The 14,985-nt window shown below is 42.0% G+C and overlaps 1 protein-coding gene across 8 annotated transcripts in view; it reads right to left on the bottom strand.

Moving 5' to 3' along the window:
* Nucleotides 1-14,985, bottom strand: part of LOC110979604 (regulator of G protein signaling 7-like) — a 119,312-nt gene that overhangs the window by 18,156 nt on the left and 86,171 nt on the right. For 5 of the 8 annotated variants that reach the window (XM_087145080.1, XM_022235570.2, XM_022235571.2 and 2 more), the window contains 6 exons: nucleotides 7,020-7,081; nucleotides 6,049-6,096; nucleotides 4,271-4,387; nucleotides 2,192-2,323; nucleotides 1,737-1,811; nucleotides 1,282-1,486 (listed from right to left, as the gene is read on the bottom strand). In XM_087145080.1, the coding sequence (XP_087001206.1) occupies nucleotides 1,282-1,486; nucleotides 1,737-1,811; nucleotides 2,192-2,323; nucleotides 4,271-4,387; nucleotides 6,049-6,096; nucleotides 7,020-7,081 (639 nt within the window). Of the gene's footprint in view, nucleotides 1-607; nucleotides 686-1,281; nucleotides 1,487-1,736; nucleotides 1,812-2,191; nucleotides 2,324-4,270; nucleotides 4,388-6,048; nucleotides 6,097-7,019; nucleotides 7,082-14,985 lie in introns of all 8 variants that reach the window. The other 3 variants (XM_022235572.2, XM_022235573.2, XM_087145084.1) reach the window with 2 other exon arrangements.

Genomic DNA, 14,985 nt, shown 5'->3' with positions numbered 1-14,985 from the left:
CTCACATTTTCCCTGTGACTACGGTAGTTTCGGCTATTTCAATAAAAAAGAGAAAAAAACGACCTCAAATACGTTTAAGATGCACTACTGATGTTGCTTGAAAGCTAAACGGGCATACTTCCCATAAGATGTGGAGCTTGACTTGTCAGACTTGTACGAAAGTACCGTCAACTTGGATATGGGGGGGAGCATGATTGGTGCAACTGAGCCAATACAGTACTTGCGTGTTGAGTATTATATTTAAGCTGGTGAATATGGCTATATCGAGGAAGCTCTGAGGAAATTCTGTCTCCAGTGCAAAAATGACAGCAGAATTGATACACTAATTCAAAGTGCGGCCTGATTTATTGGTGTGTTTGTCTTGACAATGAAATCAAGTCGACACCAAAAGATGGAAATGTGATAAATTCAGCTGTCAACAGAGGTGAAATTCCTCTGCTCCCAACAACTTGGGTCGAGGAAGAGAGCGCTATAGCCAGCCAGCATTTTGCATATAACATGCCTTTCATGACAGTTGAACAATTCCACAATGCCAAATACAAGCGCTGGTGCATAAAAACAAAATCCCAAAGGCAAAGAGAATGCAAAACTATGGGACAAGCTTTACCCGAAGACTTTTCAAATTTGGTTCCCTGCAGGCTTACAAATGGAAGCTATGTGGTAACCAGTGTTTCCTGGAATGAGGCTGTGCAATACACAAAGAAAACTTTCCTCACAATCGACCAAAGAGAACCACCAAATGCCCACCTTTGGTGTGAGAGTAAAATTTCAGAATTGAAGCAATCAATAATTGCAAATGCTGCCTTCCATCGGATACTACCAAAGCAAAGGGGAAAAAAATTCTTGGCATATGCAGGAAAGTTTGTTTGCATGGTTTGTGCGTCAAAGGCTGCATGGAACCAGGGACTGGTAAAATCACGAGACCGGATTGAATGTTCATAATGAGTTGAAGAGGCTCATTCTTGTGAGGATGGTAAAAGTCCGAAGATACACAAGTGGAAAGATAATGTACAATATCAAAATTGAGAACTGCTTTTTTATGTGCTGGTTTTTTTTCCCTGAAAATGTTTTTACTCTTTTCATTCTGAGTGACTTGGGTGTGAATGTTTCACATTTGCCTACATACTTCCAGCACTGCCATTTCTGCCACTTCTCGGTGTGGTGTACAAAACAAAACCAAACATTCGAAAAAAACAATTAACAAGCCACAAAAACTGACAAATAAAATAAAGGGGAAAAAAGCAGAGAAGATAGTAACCGGGACTTTGCTAACACGCATACCTTTTTCTTGGGATTGAGAAGTTCTTTGTACAAGTCGGATTTGAGAAACCGCGAATAGCTGTCGCTTCGCATTAGTGTGTAGATGTGCTCCTGGGCAGAGTCAAATGTGTACCGGCCTGCTGCCCCCTTCATGTTTTTCCGTGTGACCTCCCGCACCTTGGAGTCCACGTTGATGGGACTGTGTGACGCTTCAGACAGGAACTCACTAAGAATTTACAACAAGAGAGGACATTTTCTACAATGGAAAAGGCCTATTGCCCTCAGAAGGCTAAATATTCAGAGCAATGGAACCCATGAGGCAGGTTAAATCAAACCATTATTCCAACAAGGCTCACAATGCAAGCAAATTTACAGATGTGTTTACGGAACAGTTTTTTCTATTCTTTTTATCGGTGGAGGGTGTGGAGGACAGCTTAACAAAGACCATCTGGGTCCACAGTTGGTAACCAACTTACTCATGGATCTCTTGTGCCTTGGCTGGTACTTTGCTGATTGCAGTTGCTTTCAATTCTTGACACGCTACCCAAAACCTGCATGAAAGTTCAGAATATTTACTATGGAAATTCAGAATGAATAAGCATCTCTCCATGCTCATTAAAACCAAGCTGCATTACACTGCCACATCTAACCTCTTCTGTATCTTAGTATGCATGCTGCCATATTTTAACAAGAGAGCTGCTTAAGCACCCAAGTTGCTTCAGTGCGAGAAAACCTTACTTGATAAATCAGGTAACCAGTCAAAACTAAATGCAATGTACATTGTTTTGGGTTCGTATTTACCTGTCTTCTGGTTAGAATAACAATCAGATAGAGTTTGAGCTGGTGACCTCTGTTTTTTAAGCAAGGTTTTTTCACGCTTAAGCGGCTCTGTGAAATACTACCCATACTACCCAGTCAGGCCCACTGTTACCTTAGGTTTTCTTGGCTGAATTCCTTGGCAAGGAATTTTGCGAACTGGTCTCGGCCTAACGGATCCTTTAGCAGGTCGTCAAAGGAGAAGCCCCACTTCTTGACACGCCAAACTGGGACATCCTTTAGGTTCCTGTTCAGATATGAAAAATAAGTTTATTTATCAATGCACTGGCATAATCCTCAACCCTGTCAAACCAATCGGTCATTCACATAACTTGCTTTACCTCAGCTTACTTGGCTTCTCATGTTCGGTGATTGCTGACACCTATCCTGTTAGGAAAACAAGTAATAGCCAAGCCACTAAGCTACCTTGGGAGCCAGTGAACCATCCAAGCACTAGTCACCAAGCCAGCCAAGAAAAGAAGTTTGGCTGGACTGCTGGCAGACTACTCCAGAAAGGAGCTCATAAACCAGCAAACCACCCAGAAAACAAGCCTGCTTAGAAAGCCACTCAGCTATGCCATCACCAAAGCAAGCAAGCCAACATGGGAGGCACTGATCCAGCCACTGGGCGAACCATATCCAAGAAAACCAAATAGTTATGCCCTTATCAATGAATCAACGGGGATACCATCTAACCAGTAAGCCAACCACAAGGCCAGCCAGCACCCTACTTCAAACGGCCGGCCAGCGCTGCCCTTGGTCAAAACTGCCCACAAGCCAGCTAGCTATGACACATACACACTCACCATCAGGCAATAATTCAATCTGTGTCACTGACAAATTGGTCAATGAAATTTCTTACATCAGTCCTTGAAGTGCTACAACGAAGGTCAATGTGGGAGCAAGGCTCTTACTGAGATAAGGCCCAGACTGGAGGACTTGACGCTCTCAGCACAGCCAAGATAAAAGATTGTCTTGTGATATCTCACTGCATCCCCACAACTCCCTCTGATCCCTATCAAAGTTGGCTGCTGAGAGCACCACAGGGTAGCACGCTCAGTTCTCAGATAACTTTTCCAGTCACTCAACTTCACACGTGTGATATCCCATATCTGCCTTTTCAGTCTCTGGAGGACAAAGATATTGCTCAGGATCGGCAATGCTAAAGTGGCCATTTATTCATGACAACGATCTCTGGCTTGTCTACAGTCACTGATCTAGTGACAGCACTGCTGAAGCAAAGTGTCTTTGACCCAGGGGTTGCTGACACAGTTTTGAGCTTCATTTCTTTGAAACTGCTCAACCAAAGCATCGTACAGAGAGCACCGGGGACATAAAAAAATTGCCAAACCTGCCAACCACTGTATTCTCCCATACACTATTCATAATTTTACAATACCGCAAACCAAAGACCGGCAGATATGCTCAAGCTCACAACAAATTTCTGAGGCATTCAACCACGTGGCAATATTGAAATGCATGTTGCACAGCCTTCCTCCCCACAATCAAACAATCTTTGTGATCTCGCATACTTTTTTGCAAGTCTATAACTAACATTTTGAAATGAAAAATGCAGTGAGCACATCTGACAAGAAGATCCCAGCGCTGTGTTTTAAAATGTGCCCAGGGTAGCTCCCCTATTTTTTTCCCACAAACCAGTGAAACTTAACCCCCCCGTTACAAAACTAGACCTCATCTATGTTAAAATCAAACACTGTCATGACCTCTTCTTCCTCACATCCCTCCCTCAGCATTGCTTTCAATCTTAACCAAGGAAGCCATTTTTGATCATGTTCCCTGAATTTGTCATTTTAAATGTAATCTGTTGAAAGAGGTGGTGCCAGACTATGTTGCCTCACTCATTCTTTTTAAAGTGGCTTAAAACATTTATGTAAGATAAATCACAAATTTGGAATTATTCCTTACCATAAATGGCATTAATTGGTTACGAGGGTTTAATTCCTTGCTGTCATTTTTATTCTCTGGAGCAAAAGAAAAGGTAACCTCGCTTTCAATTCAATATGGCTGACTTGAGAACAAGGCCAACTGTGATACACACCATCCTGAAATAGACTATACCCCCAGTCTCTCCACCCCAATCATCCTCAACCTCACTGTATCACCACTCCCTTTCCCCACCCTCCAACCCACATCCCTCCCCCTCACAAATGCTTTCTTTCCTACAATGACTCACATTGTTGTAGCAGCTTCCCAAAGCGAGGGGTCATCTGACAACCAGGGGTTAGAGCCTTCCGTTGGTGCACACAGGAAACTGTCGTAGTCTCGGTACTGCTGACAGTAGCTTATCAACCTGACGAGGAGGGGGGGATAAGACCAAAGGAACATTGAGACAGATGTAACTACTGACATTCGAGTATGTCACACAAGCAGTTACCAGTTACCGTTATCTATTAGTAAATTTCCAAAGGACTATGAGCACTGTTCTCCTTGGGGGAGTGGGTCTTAAGCCTGCTTTCCATATTGACTAAGAAACACAAGGAGCAACCCAATCAAGATGCAAACTGCAACGCAGACACATGGAAACATGTCAAACGGTAGTGTCGCCAATAACCCAGGCACATGCAACCAGCCCCAGACGGATCGGCAAAATTGAACCTGGTTCAACCTTACCGACTGTCTGCGTTGAGTCACTGAGTAGGCCTATACAAACATACACGCTGGCATGACGGGCATACAACGATGTTCCTCTCACTTAGTACCACTCATTTTGTCCATTTTCTCTTTATTACTAACATACATGTATATGTAGCCCCAATCATTGACAAAATAGCTGACCATAAACAAATTTAATCAGACTGGAGCATCAGTTTGGTTTCAAGAGGTGTCATTGCCACCAAAAAAATCATTTTATGCAAACATTTTCTGAATTTCTGGCGCCATGTTGCTTAATATTTTTGGTGGGATAAAATCACATCTTACACATCATCGGCCTTCGTTACGATCATATGGAAACCAGGCGTAACTTTTTTCCCCAAAACTGGAAGTGTTTCACAGACCCCTCACTGGTTTTGACAGGTCGTCTCCTTTCTCAAGTGAAGATTCAGTGCTCGCACTTGAATTCCCCCCTCACACACACACAAAAGTTGGAGTAAGATCAGTGTACTTTCCCAGTGATTATGTCCTAAATTTAAACAAACACAACTCCTTTCTCAAACATCAGATTTGCAATCTCACACTTAAGAGTGCCAATTACGGAATACAATGTTTCTTAAGCCGTCTTTTTACACCAACCCCCCCCAAAAAAAACACTATTTACCTCTGAAATGTTAAACATTTGCCTTTGAAATGTGCTGACTGCCAAAAGAAAAAAATTCCTTAGAAATCCCTGATTTTACCTCTAAGAAATCCTGTGTAATCTTAAGACTTGTCCACAAGAAGTGTCATGGCATTACAACGGAATATGCATTTTTATAGTCTTTTTATATCAGTACATTCAGGATTTCAAATGTTAAGCTTGGTTTCAGGTATTAAACACAAGTGCTGCGGTTCTCTTCAAAAGTTTAAAAGTCGGTTCTCAAAAGAGCAAAGCAACATGCCTGGTTCCTATGAATATATTCTGCGTGACATTTAAAACTGCATGATAAAAAGCACTGACAGCAATAAACTCGCTTGCGAGAAAAACAAAGGGAGAAAAAGTAAAATGTAAATGACAAAAAGTACTGTGCTTGGGTTTTTGTACAAATGAGTCTCCTGGAAAAGCTGCTCCATACAACAGTTATCCCAGCCCTTACCACCATTAGTGGGGGGCACTGCAAATGATCAGTGATACTGTTACCATGGTCACCAGGTTTGTCAAAAGCAAAGGTTTAGTTTTGCCATGCACAGGTTGCAAAATCTCCCCTTCCCCCCCAAAAAAAATTCAATCGAATAAAAAAAAATTAACAACTAAATTTATAAAAAAAACAAGATTCTCTGCAAAAGAAATTCTAAAATGAAGTTGCCCAGGTTTACCTGTCAGGCCGTTGGACAAGCCTCAGCATTGTGAACGCAATGTCCCCACTAGGTAAACAATACGCAGGGAGCAGAGAAAAGTAACCATGCAAGACAAAAAGATCAAAACAACAAAAGGAAAAAACAAAGAAGTGGAAACAATATGGACGAGATTGAGAAACACAAAAGAAAAGTGTGCAGGGAAGTTCGCCAAAAGTTTCGTAAGTACAGACAATGTGCATGCAGTTTTCAAACATTTACATGCAGAGCACCAAGTACACCTAGGCTAAGCTGACCACCACAATTAGAGGCCATTACTGCAATGATACCACGCTCATAACGCAGAAGGTAGGCACGTGAACGCCTCTTTGAACAATATGGGATGATTTAAATCGCCAACAGGTGCACATGCATCAAGTTTAAGAACCAGTGTCCGAGTGAAGTAGTGTCACTGCAGCAGTGGTGTGTCTTTGACACCAATCTGTTGGGTACACTCAGCCCTGTCCAAGCTTTTGGGAGGGGGCATTAAGGGGGGGCCACAGTACCAGCTGGGGAGGGGGCACTTTGCAAGAACAACAGATCTGTTTGATGCCGATGGTGTCTGACAGGGGAGGGAGGGAGCAGCATCTCGACCGGCCTGGGTATGCTGCAACTTGGCATAGGCTTGCACGCAAGCATCTGGAGGTTTTGGGTTGAGTGCAGTCACAGGAAAGGTCATTTTTGCAAGTCAGGTTTCATTTACATGTACATGGAAATCAAAGATCTAACCACCTAATAAAGAAAACAGAACAAAAAGAAAAACAAGAAGTGCAAATACTGGAAGTACAGAGCTGGAATTAAGTTTGGTGCAAGAAAGATCAGTTTTAAACACACAATAGAGCAGCGTCACATCATAGAGACAGGATGCATGTGAACTTCATGCACATTTGACAAAGTAAACATGTTTTCCCCTGTACAAAACACTTCTCTCCAAGAACACATGACCAACTTACAGCTCGGCAACTTTTGACGTCTTGTACTGCCTCTTTTCTAACCTCGCCTTCTGCATTTCAACCTGGAAAGGAAAGCAGCGGGAAGCATTCAGAATTGTAAAAAGTGTTGGCAATATAAAAGGTGAAAGAGACAAGTAGAGTGTATTGGTCAGTTCTGAATACTTATCCTTCACTCTGTGGTGGAGTACTTTATCGGGCCACTTACACACATTGGCATGGCCATACGCTGACTGACTCACCTCCAGCTGATGTACATACAAGTTAATCCCCTATTAGTTTGGTACCCACACAAAGTCTGTGTAGTTTGTGCAGAACTTAGCTACTGTGCACAGCCTGATGTGGAGGCTGATATTATTCTGGGGGTCAGCCCAGGAGCATTGAGTAACATTAGGGTGTGGTAAGAAATATCACTATATTCAAATGACTGTAACAAGTCAGCATCTGTGGCATCTGGCTGGAAATCAGAAGTTGGCTGCTAAAACATGCCTTTTTCTGAAGTCGAAATTTGCAGCCAAAATTTTTCTGTCCCCAAGTGATGCACAGTTCCACTGCCATTATTTCAATGACTGAGCAACACATGTCTCCATCCACAGCACTGATGAACCTTATACTATAATTCCATTGTGTGAGATCTTTAAAGAAACTGACCCTTCAGTCCTACCCCTTGGTAACTACATTCCAAATACAGTTACATTTAACACGTACGCCAAGTGAAATCGTTCACATGTTAAGTATCACCTTTAAAATGCACGGCAGATGGGCATAACTTGGTAAGTAACTCTGATGAGTTGAGAGACCCAGCCTATTTCCTTTTCTGCTTCCATGCTTATAGAATAACTGGAGGAGATATCATTACTACAGAGGCATGGCACAACACTCGGCACAACACTCACATGTACCACAAATTTGAGGCATACAAGTATTCAGAAAGTCAGACCACCCTATCAGATGAAGAGGTATTAAAAGTGCGCATACCTCCTGTGTGCAAGTAGGGCACTACCCCCAGTAAAGGCTTAACTCTACTTCTGGCGGCTGAATCAGTTTACACATTAAAATACAAAAAAGGTGAACCTATAGCCTGTGTTCCTTCAAGATTATTAAAGACCAAGTGAGTTGGCAGGACACATGCTCGGAAGTACCCAGTAGTATGGATATAAAATTAAATAGAATGTTACATCATGGTTACATACATGTAGTATGGTACATTCCTGCACTAGAAAAAAACTACGTTATCACAGCCCCAATATCAACTGCCACCATTTTGTTTGACACAGCCACCCTTTAAAGGTGCAGTCCGTCATTTGTCATATGTACATTATGCTCTTTTAAGGCAACAAAGTTAGTAAAGATAAACAAAAGGTGCCTAAGAACGAAGTTTCTGCTCAGTAAATACTAATTATTCCAAAAGAACTACTCTAGGATTTTGATTTCAGATTAAAAGTTGCTGAGTCATGTTTTGAATTGCAGCTAAATTCAAACATCTGGTACATATTTAGTTGAATGAAGCTACATGTATGTGATGCCAAACTCTGAACATGCTTCCAATGGCAATTTTTCAAAAATGTGTTTCAGGGGCATCCTGGCAACAGACACTCGTTCAATATTTCCTTCAAATAAAATGACAGCTTACCAGGTGGAATAATTTCACTGGGAGTTTAGTCCCATAACCATCTTTAAACCATGCAGGCTTGCCAACAATAATTTATCAGTTACATTTTGGATTACTGCAAATGATGGATAGTGCCCTTAAACTTCTGACAGGCACATCATGCTGGCCTTAACCATGGACCAAGCGGCTATGTGAATTATTGCAACACAAATCCTGAATTCATGTTCCACAGAGAAATACCACAGCTCCAAGATAATCCCTGAGTTTATGCACGCTTATTCTCTGTGGTTACTGCACATTAAGAAATCCTCACCAATAAAACGAGATTCTAAATGATCCATTCTAGAACGACTGATGTTTTATCACAACTACAGATCAGACTTGTTTTGGATAATTTACATGTACATGCATTAGTTTTCTCTTTTCATCTTGGAAATATGTGAGAGCCATAATCCTTGGATGGCAGAAGTAGAGGGCTCATACGTTGTCGAAGCTCTACACTGGTGACGCACTACATAAGATGGGCCACCGATAATCGCCAAGTGTGATGACCTGGTGCAGTATCCCATAATGCACTGCCTTGGGCCTGAGGCAGCATGTGGCCCCGGACTACCAGGTGTCTCCGTGCCTGTGTGCTCCCCCCCCCACCTTCCCAGTGGAGACCGCCATACTCTGGAGGCCATGTTCCTATCTCACAATGCCCTTTTTGCTCAGGGTGCACAAAGATGAGATATGTTAATCAGGAGGCATTGAATAACCCCATCTCAATAAGGAGGGATTTTATGAAAAGGGACTCCTGAGATACTTTCTTTTAAAACATTCATCTTGAGTCTCTAACTATCTAAAAATGACAAGATTTAGATCCACTAACGACCCACATGTAAGGCTCTGCTCACATAAACATTTGAGAGATTATCATTTATTCAAGAATATGAGAGATATTTTCCTTTGTACATCCATCAAAAAGTTAAGGATTCCTGAACATACATGTACATGTAAATTGGCAAAAAAAGGTCTTGTTTTATGGGAGCAAAAGAAGAAAGAACTAGCAATATAACAAGAATTCAGATTTCAAATTTATCTCAGTTACATTATTTTCTCTTCCAAAGATGATCCTGATGGGCCTCCTTTAGATGGGCAATTGTAGAATCTATGCACAATGAGTAACAAGGTGAGCACTAAGCCCCTTCAGAGCACCCTCTGTTGTGGCTCACTGGGCAGTTCTCCAGCTCAATAGGCCGGGAGGGGGGGAAAGAAAGGGGAATGGACTGTAGCCTTGGGAACGGATATCACTTGGGTTAAATAAGGTGAGCCAATCAATGCAGCCAGTCAAGCATGAAGGATGAATTTAACAATGAACACGTGCATGTCAGAACTGACAGCAGTAATTCTTGGTTGACATAATGATGGTGGGCAATCAGGAATTTCTGTCGGAGGGGACATACAATGTACAGATGGGGAGAGGGGATTACTTAAAAATCTTAGCATACGCCTCATCGCTATTAAAGGCCACCATTAAATCAGAAGTCAAAACGACATGACCAAAACACGGATCAATGTACACATGTGTATAAGGCATACACACACAAGTTCTTGTGCTGAAGGAGAGGGGGTTCAGAGTGCAGGAGGTATATTAAACTTCCTAGCGGAATAATTAGAAATCCTGGGCTCAGTGTCGGCTGAAAATACCCCTCTTAAAAGGTTTTGGGGGCTTCAGCTTACCATTTCTGAGCAACATGACAATAGTTGCGAGGTCAGTTGCAACTGAAGCCTGATTAGGCACAGTCTCGTTGTTTCTGGCAACTTCTCTGGCTGCTTAACACATCACGCCCCTTTCAAACAATGTCAAACTGGGATTCGTGGGTAATAAAAGCGAGGAAAAATATCTCAGGTGAGAGATTAAGGTGGCTTCTGTGACTGATAGGGCACTAGTCAGCAGCAAAGTGAACTCTGACCTGCGACCTGTTTCTCACACTATTCCTCCAGGGCATTTCAATGAGCTAATTTTACCTGCAAACTACATGTAGTCCCAAGTGGTACACATCACACGACAGTGAGAAAAGTGAGTTTTTGTTCAACTCAGGAAAGCATTACTGTTTGTTCATGGGTGCCTAAAACTGACTAAACTGCGGCATGGGAAAACCCCTTGGATTGTCCCCAGTTACATGTAAATACCAAACTCACAACATGCTCTGAAACTGACCAAGTTAAATTGCCAAATATGGATGAACCTTTCCACATGGCCAGGGGGCCACATTTGTTCTACAGGGTGCAGACCACTAATTCAAGTGAGAATTTCTGGCCAGCTCATTAGCATTAAAAGTGCCCCCACAGTATCTTTTGAAAAAGGAGATTGTTTGGCCCCCCAAATGGTGAGATTGAGTAAATCGTCGCCAGGATCAACTCCCTGGGTCTTTGAGCTTTCATATGAGGGCAGAAGGGCTGAAAACTACGGTTGAAAAATGGTCCTAAGTGCCCGAGAAAGTTGAGGGTTGCCACTTGAAAAATGGCTGCAATCAGACTTCGGAAAAATCACTTTTTGGGGGGTGATTTTGTTTTGTGGGAATAATTAAAAATGTAATTGGTTAACCCACAAAAAATTGAAAAGAAATTGAAAGATAAGTGACCAGACAAGAATTTCATTTGTGTTTCAGAAATCTCAGGGATGTTGGCGTGCATGCTATTGGGCCCTGAACGGGGCTGATTTTACACTGTTTTCAATGGGGCTTGAATTAGTGGACTGGACCCTACAACACTGGCAAACCACACACCCCGTCCCAACCTACCCGGTACCCCTGCACACATGGCCCTACTAGTCACCCACTGATCATTGCATTCTTGTGCGCATGGGCACACGAGGTGTCCCAGTCTCCACCCCCACACACACACACACACACGACTCCCTTATGAATATTTTTCCACCCTATAGGCTTTAAAATTAATCGGCCTGGAATCTCATTAATTCCCAACAGAATCCCATCCGTTTCTTGCCAGGGAATCCAATAAAACAAATAATGCCATTAAGATGAGGGGGCAAAAAAACCAATGCTGGCCCAAGTTTCCCGCATGTGCTCCCGCATGCGTTGGCACTGGGTTTTCCCTCACTGGCTGGATGCATGTCTCCACCACTACATGGAAATCAATACAGGTAATACAGGAATGATGTGGAAAGGGGGGGGAACCACTACTCCAAGAAAAAAATGGGGTTTGGTTTCCTCATGATTCAAGTCACATTATAATAAGAGCCGTGCGTGTGAATGAGCCACCCACGTACTAAGGGAAGATTGAAGATTGAATTCTATTTACTCATGTTAACGCGGGCAGGAAAATAGGACCCAAAAAGAAAAAAAATGCAGCACAAGAGATCGTTCTTTTCCTTTTAAAGCGGTGAAGTAAGGAGAGTGCATTAACTGCTAGGTTGCCTTGAGAACAGAGTGAATTGAAGCCAGTAGGCATATATTTGAGACTGCGAAAGCAGAACAACTAGCAAGATCAGGGAAAAGACCATTCTCGAAGTGAATACAAATTGAGCGTAACATGAGAGGGCATAAATGAAGCTCGGCAAGTTGGTCAGTGACAGATGATCACACTGTCTGCTGCACTGACATATTGTCCATTTTAATACAAAGGTTTACCCCTTGTGGTCACAATGTTGCTCATACTATTTGTAAAATTTCCATCATCCTAATGCATAAGTTTGTTGTGGAAGTCAATGCTGTGTTGGAACCGACTGACCAGTGGCCGTTTAGGCTGTCCTCAAGAGAACATGGAGCAAGTAGAAAAACACAGCAGAAGTTCATAAATTAAAAGCGGGGGAATGTCAAGGAACACATTATGACAATGTAATTCGAGAATTGGCTTAACGGGATCAACCAGGACAGCAGAAGCAGGTACTATACATGTAGTTTTGAGTGTTTCAAATGCTTAAGCAGCTCAGGGGAAGGGGGTTCGAATCCCACCTACTCAAGCATGTGAAGTTATATGGTTCTTGTGCATTTGAAAAGCACCGAACATGCAGCAGTGGTGACTCTCACAAAATCAGCCGATAACCAACGGAGGTCGGTCTTCATGCAGCACCACACAACACTGCATGATTCAGACTTGGTGCATATTACACTGTAAACATCTCCAGACCAGACACATTTCTCACTCTTGAACACTTCATGTCTCAAATGACACCTTTTACCAGGTTCAGTCCTCAAGTGAAATGTTGGAATGGCTTGAGAGCCTTTGCTAATGATGAATGTTGGGCTCGATTTTCAAAATAAATATGGGCTATTTGATCCAGTGCAGATGAGTTGAAAATGTTGCATAATTATGACAAAGTATTATTTCCTAAAAGCATCTTTTTTAAAGGTAAGAGGAAACAATGTTGGCAGTAACTGCCAAAAAAGCTTCAGTGAAGATGTGGATTTGACACAGATGTGACAGCAATTTCCTTATCAATTCCTGAACATTTCTGGCCAGGCATCCACTGGCCGTGAAGAATACGCGACAAAGCTCTTCCTGTGTCATTCAGTGTGTGCTTAAGATGTTCACGCACACTCATTTCAATTATTAAGGCCTGAATGGGATTTGAAGCTGAACACGATGAGGGCCTTAAATGTTAACCTGGCTCACAGTGACACCTGGGGGACAAAAAGTCACTATTATTTCCCATTTTCATCACCCCAATGGCTGTAATGAAATAAATCAAATTATTAAAATTTCAAGGATATTCAGGAAATAATCGCTGAATCAAATCCCTCAATATTTGAAGATTAAAGTAGGTGATTCACAGGCACGTGAATAGGGCATTCACTTATTCACGACAAGTTACTTATTAAATTGATGAATTCTCTCTTATTTACTTGTTTAAATTGATGAATCTGCGCGTTAAACATTTTCTTCTCATTTATATCACATGATGGAGGAAGGGGCTACTGCAAATTTTGTATTTTCCTTTATCGACATTTGCTTTCTGTTATGTGTTGGCTTTTTAGAATGATTCTGCTAAGACTGAAAAATCAGGCCCTCCATTTTGATTTGAATATTTTAAATCCGTGTACCTGTAACTAACAAGTAGTTTGCAGCAGATTTCATACTTTTACCTTTTTGATAATATACACATTTCTAGTTAAACTCTGCCCTTCTCCTGGCAATATCAAAACACAGTGAATAATCTGCATTGTTATGACAAAACCACACTACGTGGAGGCATGCTCTTGGCAGCCTGATGCAGTCATGCTTTCTTAACATCTCAGATCCGTCTTTGAGCTCTGACAACAAAGGCTTGCCACTGAAGCTCTCGACATATCCTTTTGCTGGACGTCTTCCAATTCCATTGTAGACAAACAAATATTCTCAACAATGAGGCAATCCAGATTCTAATTGTCTTTTTGACACAGATCGGTCACGGCAGGCAAGTGAATTCGGGGAAACATAAAAGAAACAGTGAATACATATTAAAAACCCTCTATGGATTGCATGTGCAAGAGCCTCCTGAACGGTAACAGAGAGAAAGATGCATGTGACAGACACCTGAATACGTCCCACACAGAGATGCTACAGGCTTTTTGTGCACACTCTGATGAAAACCTGTCATGCCTTCTTCATACAGTTGTCATGTGAATCAGCGCATGCACGAGGTGTTCCACAGGATTGAGTCAGACTGTTCTTACAGGAGTTCATTATATATGCCATTCTATGCGCATAAGGGATACTGGAAAGCACACAATTAAGATCCGTTCTCTGGAGCTGTTGAGCAGAAACTGTTGCCGACCATATTTACCCGTTATGCAAAAATTGGCAGATCACCAGTTACGAGCAGTATGTGGACCACAACATTTTAGCTGGTGACCTTTTTGGCTTGGCGAAAATTTTCTGTGCTTTGCTTATTCCACAGATTGGCCTCAAATTGGCCCTATATAGGGATAAAGACAGCAAATACGGTGGCATGTGGTGGAGCTAGGGCAAGAAGTGCATGAAACCTTTTGTTTCAATTTACTCCTTATTCAATTAACATGGTGTGGTTTTGAAAGTCACCTCTCATGTATGGTAACCTGTGCTTACTAACTCAGCTTATGACAGAACCATACATGAAAATTACATTGACCTATCACATCAGTTAACTAGGAAACTCAAATATTCCTGGCCTATTTAACCCCGCTCCCTGTCAATGACAATCAAAACAAATGAAGCTTTATTCATATTCAGGTTGCAATACCGAATAATCTTTTGTCATGATCATTCCAATGAGACATTGAGTCAAGAAAAAAAAAAGAGAGACAAAAAAAAACGAGAAAAGAAAACAACAGCCTCCCAACTTTGGTGTGCACATGGTGATCGGCGGTATTGACGCGCCAAGGTTCCAGAGTC

Source organism: Acanthaster planci, linkage group LG01 (assembly GCF_054643075.1).
Source record: "Acanthaster planci isolate LZ-2023a linkage group LG01, COTS_SCS, whole genome shotgun sequence".
NCBI lineage: Eukaryota > Metazoa > Echinodermata > Asteroidea > Valvatida > Acanthasteridae > Acanthaster > Acanthaster planci.
This window is presented reverse-complemented; position numbering and strand designations above follow the sequence as displayed.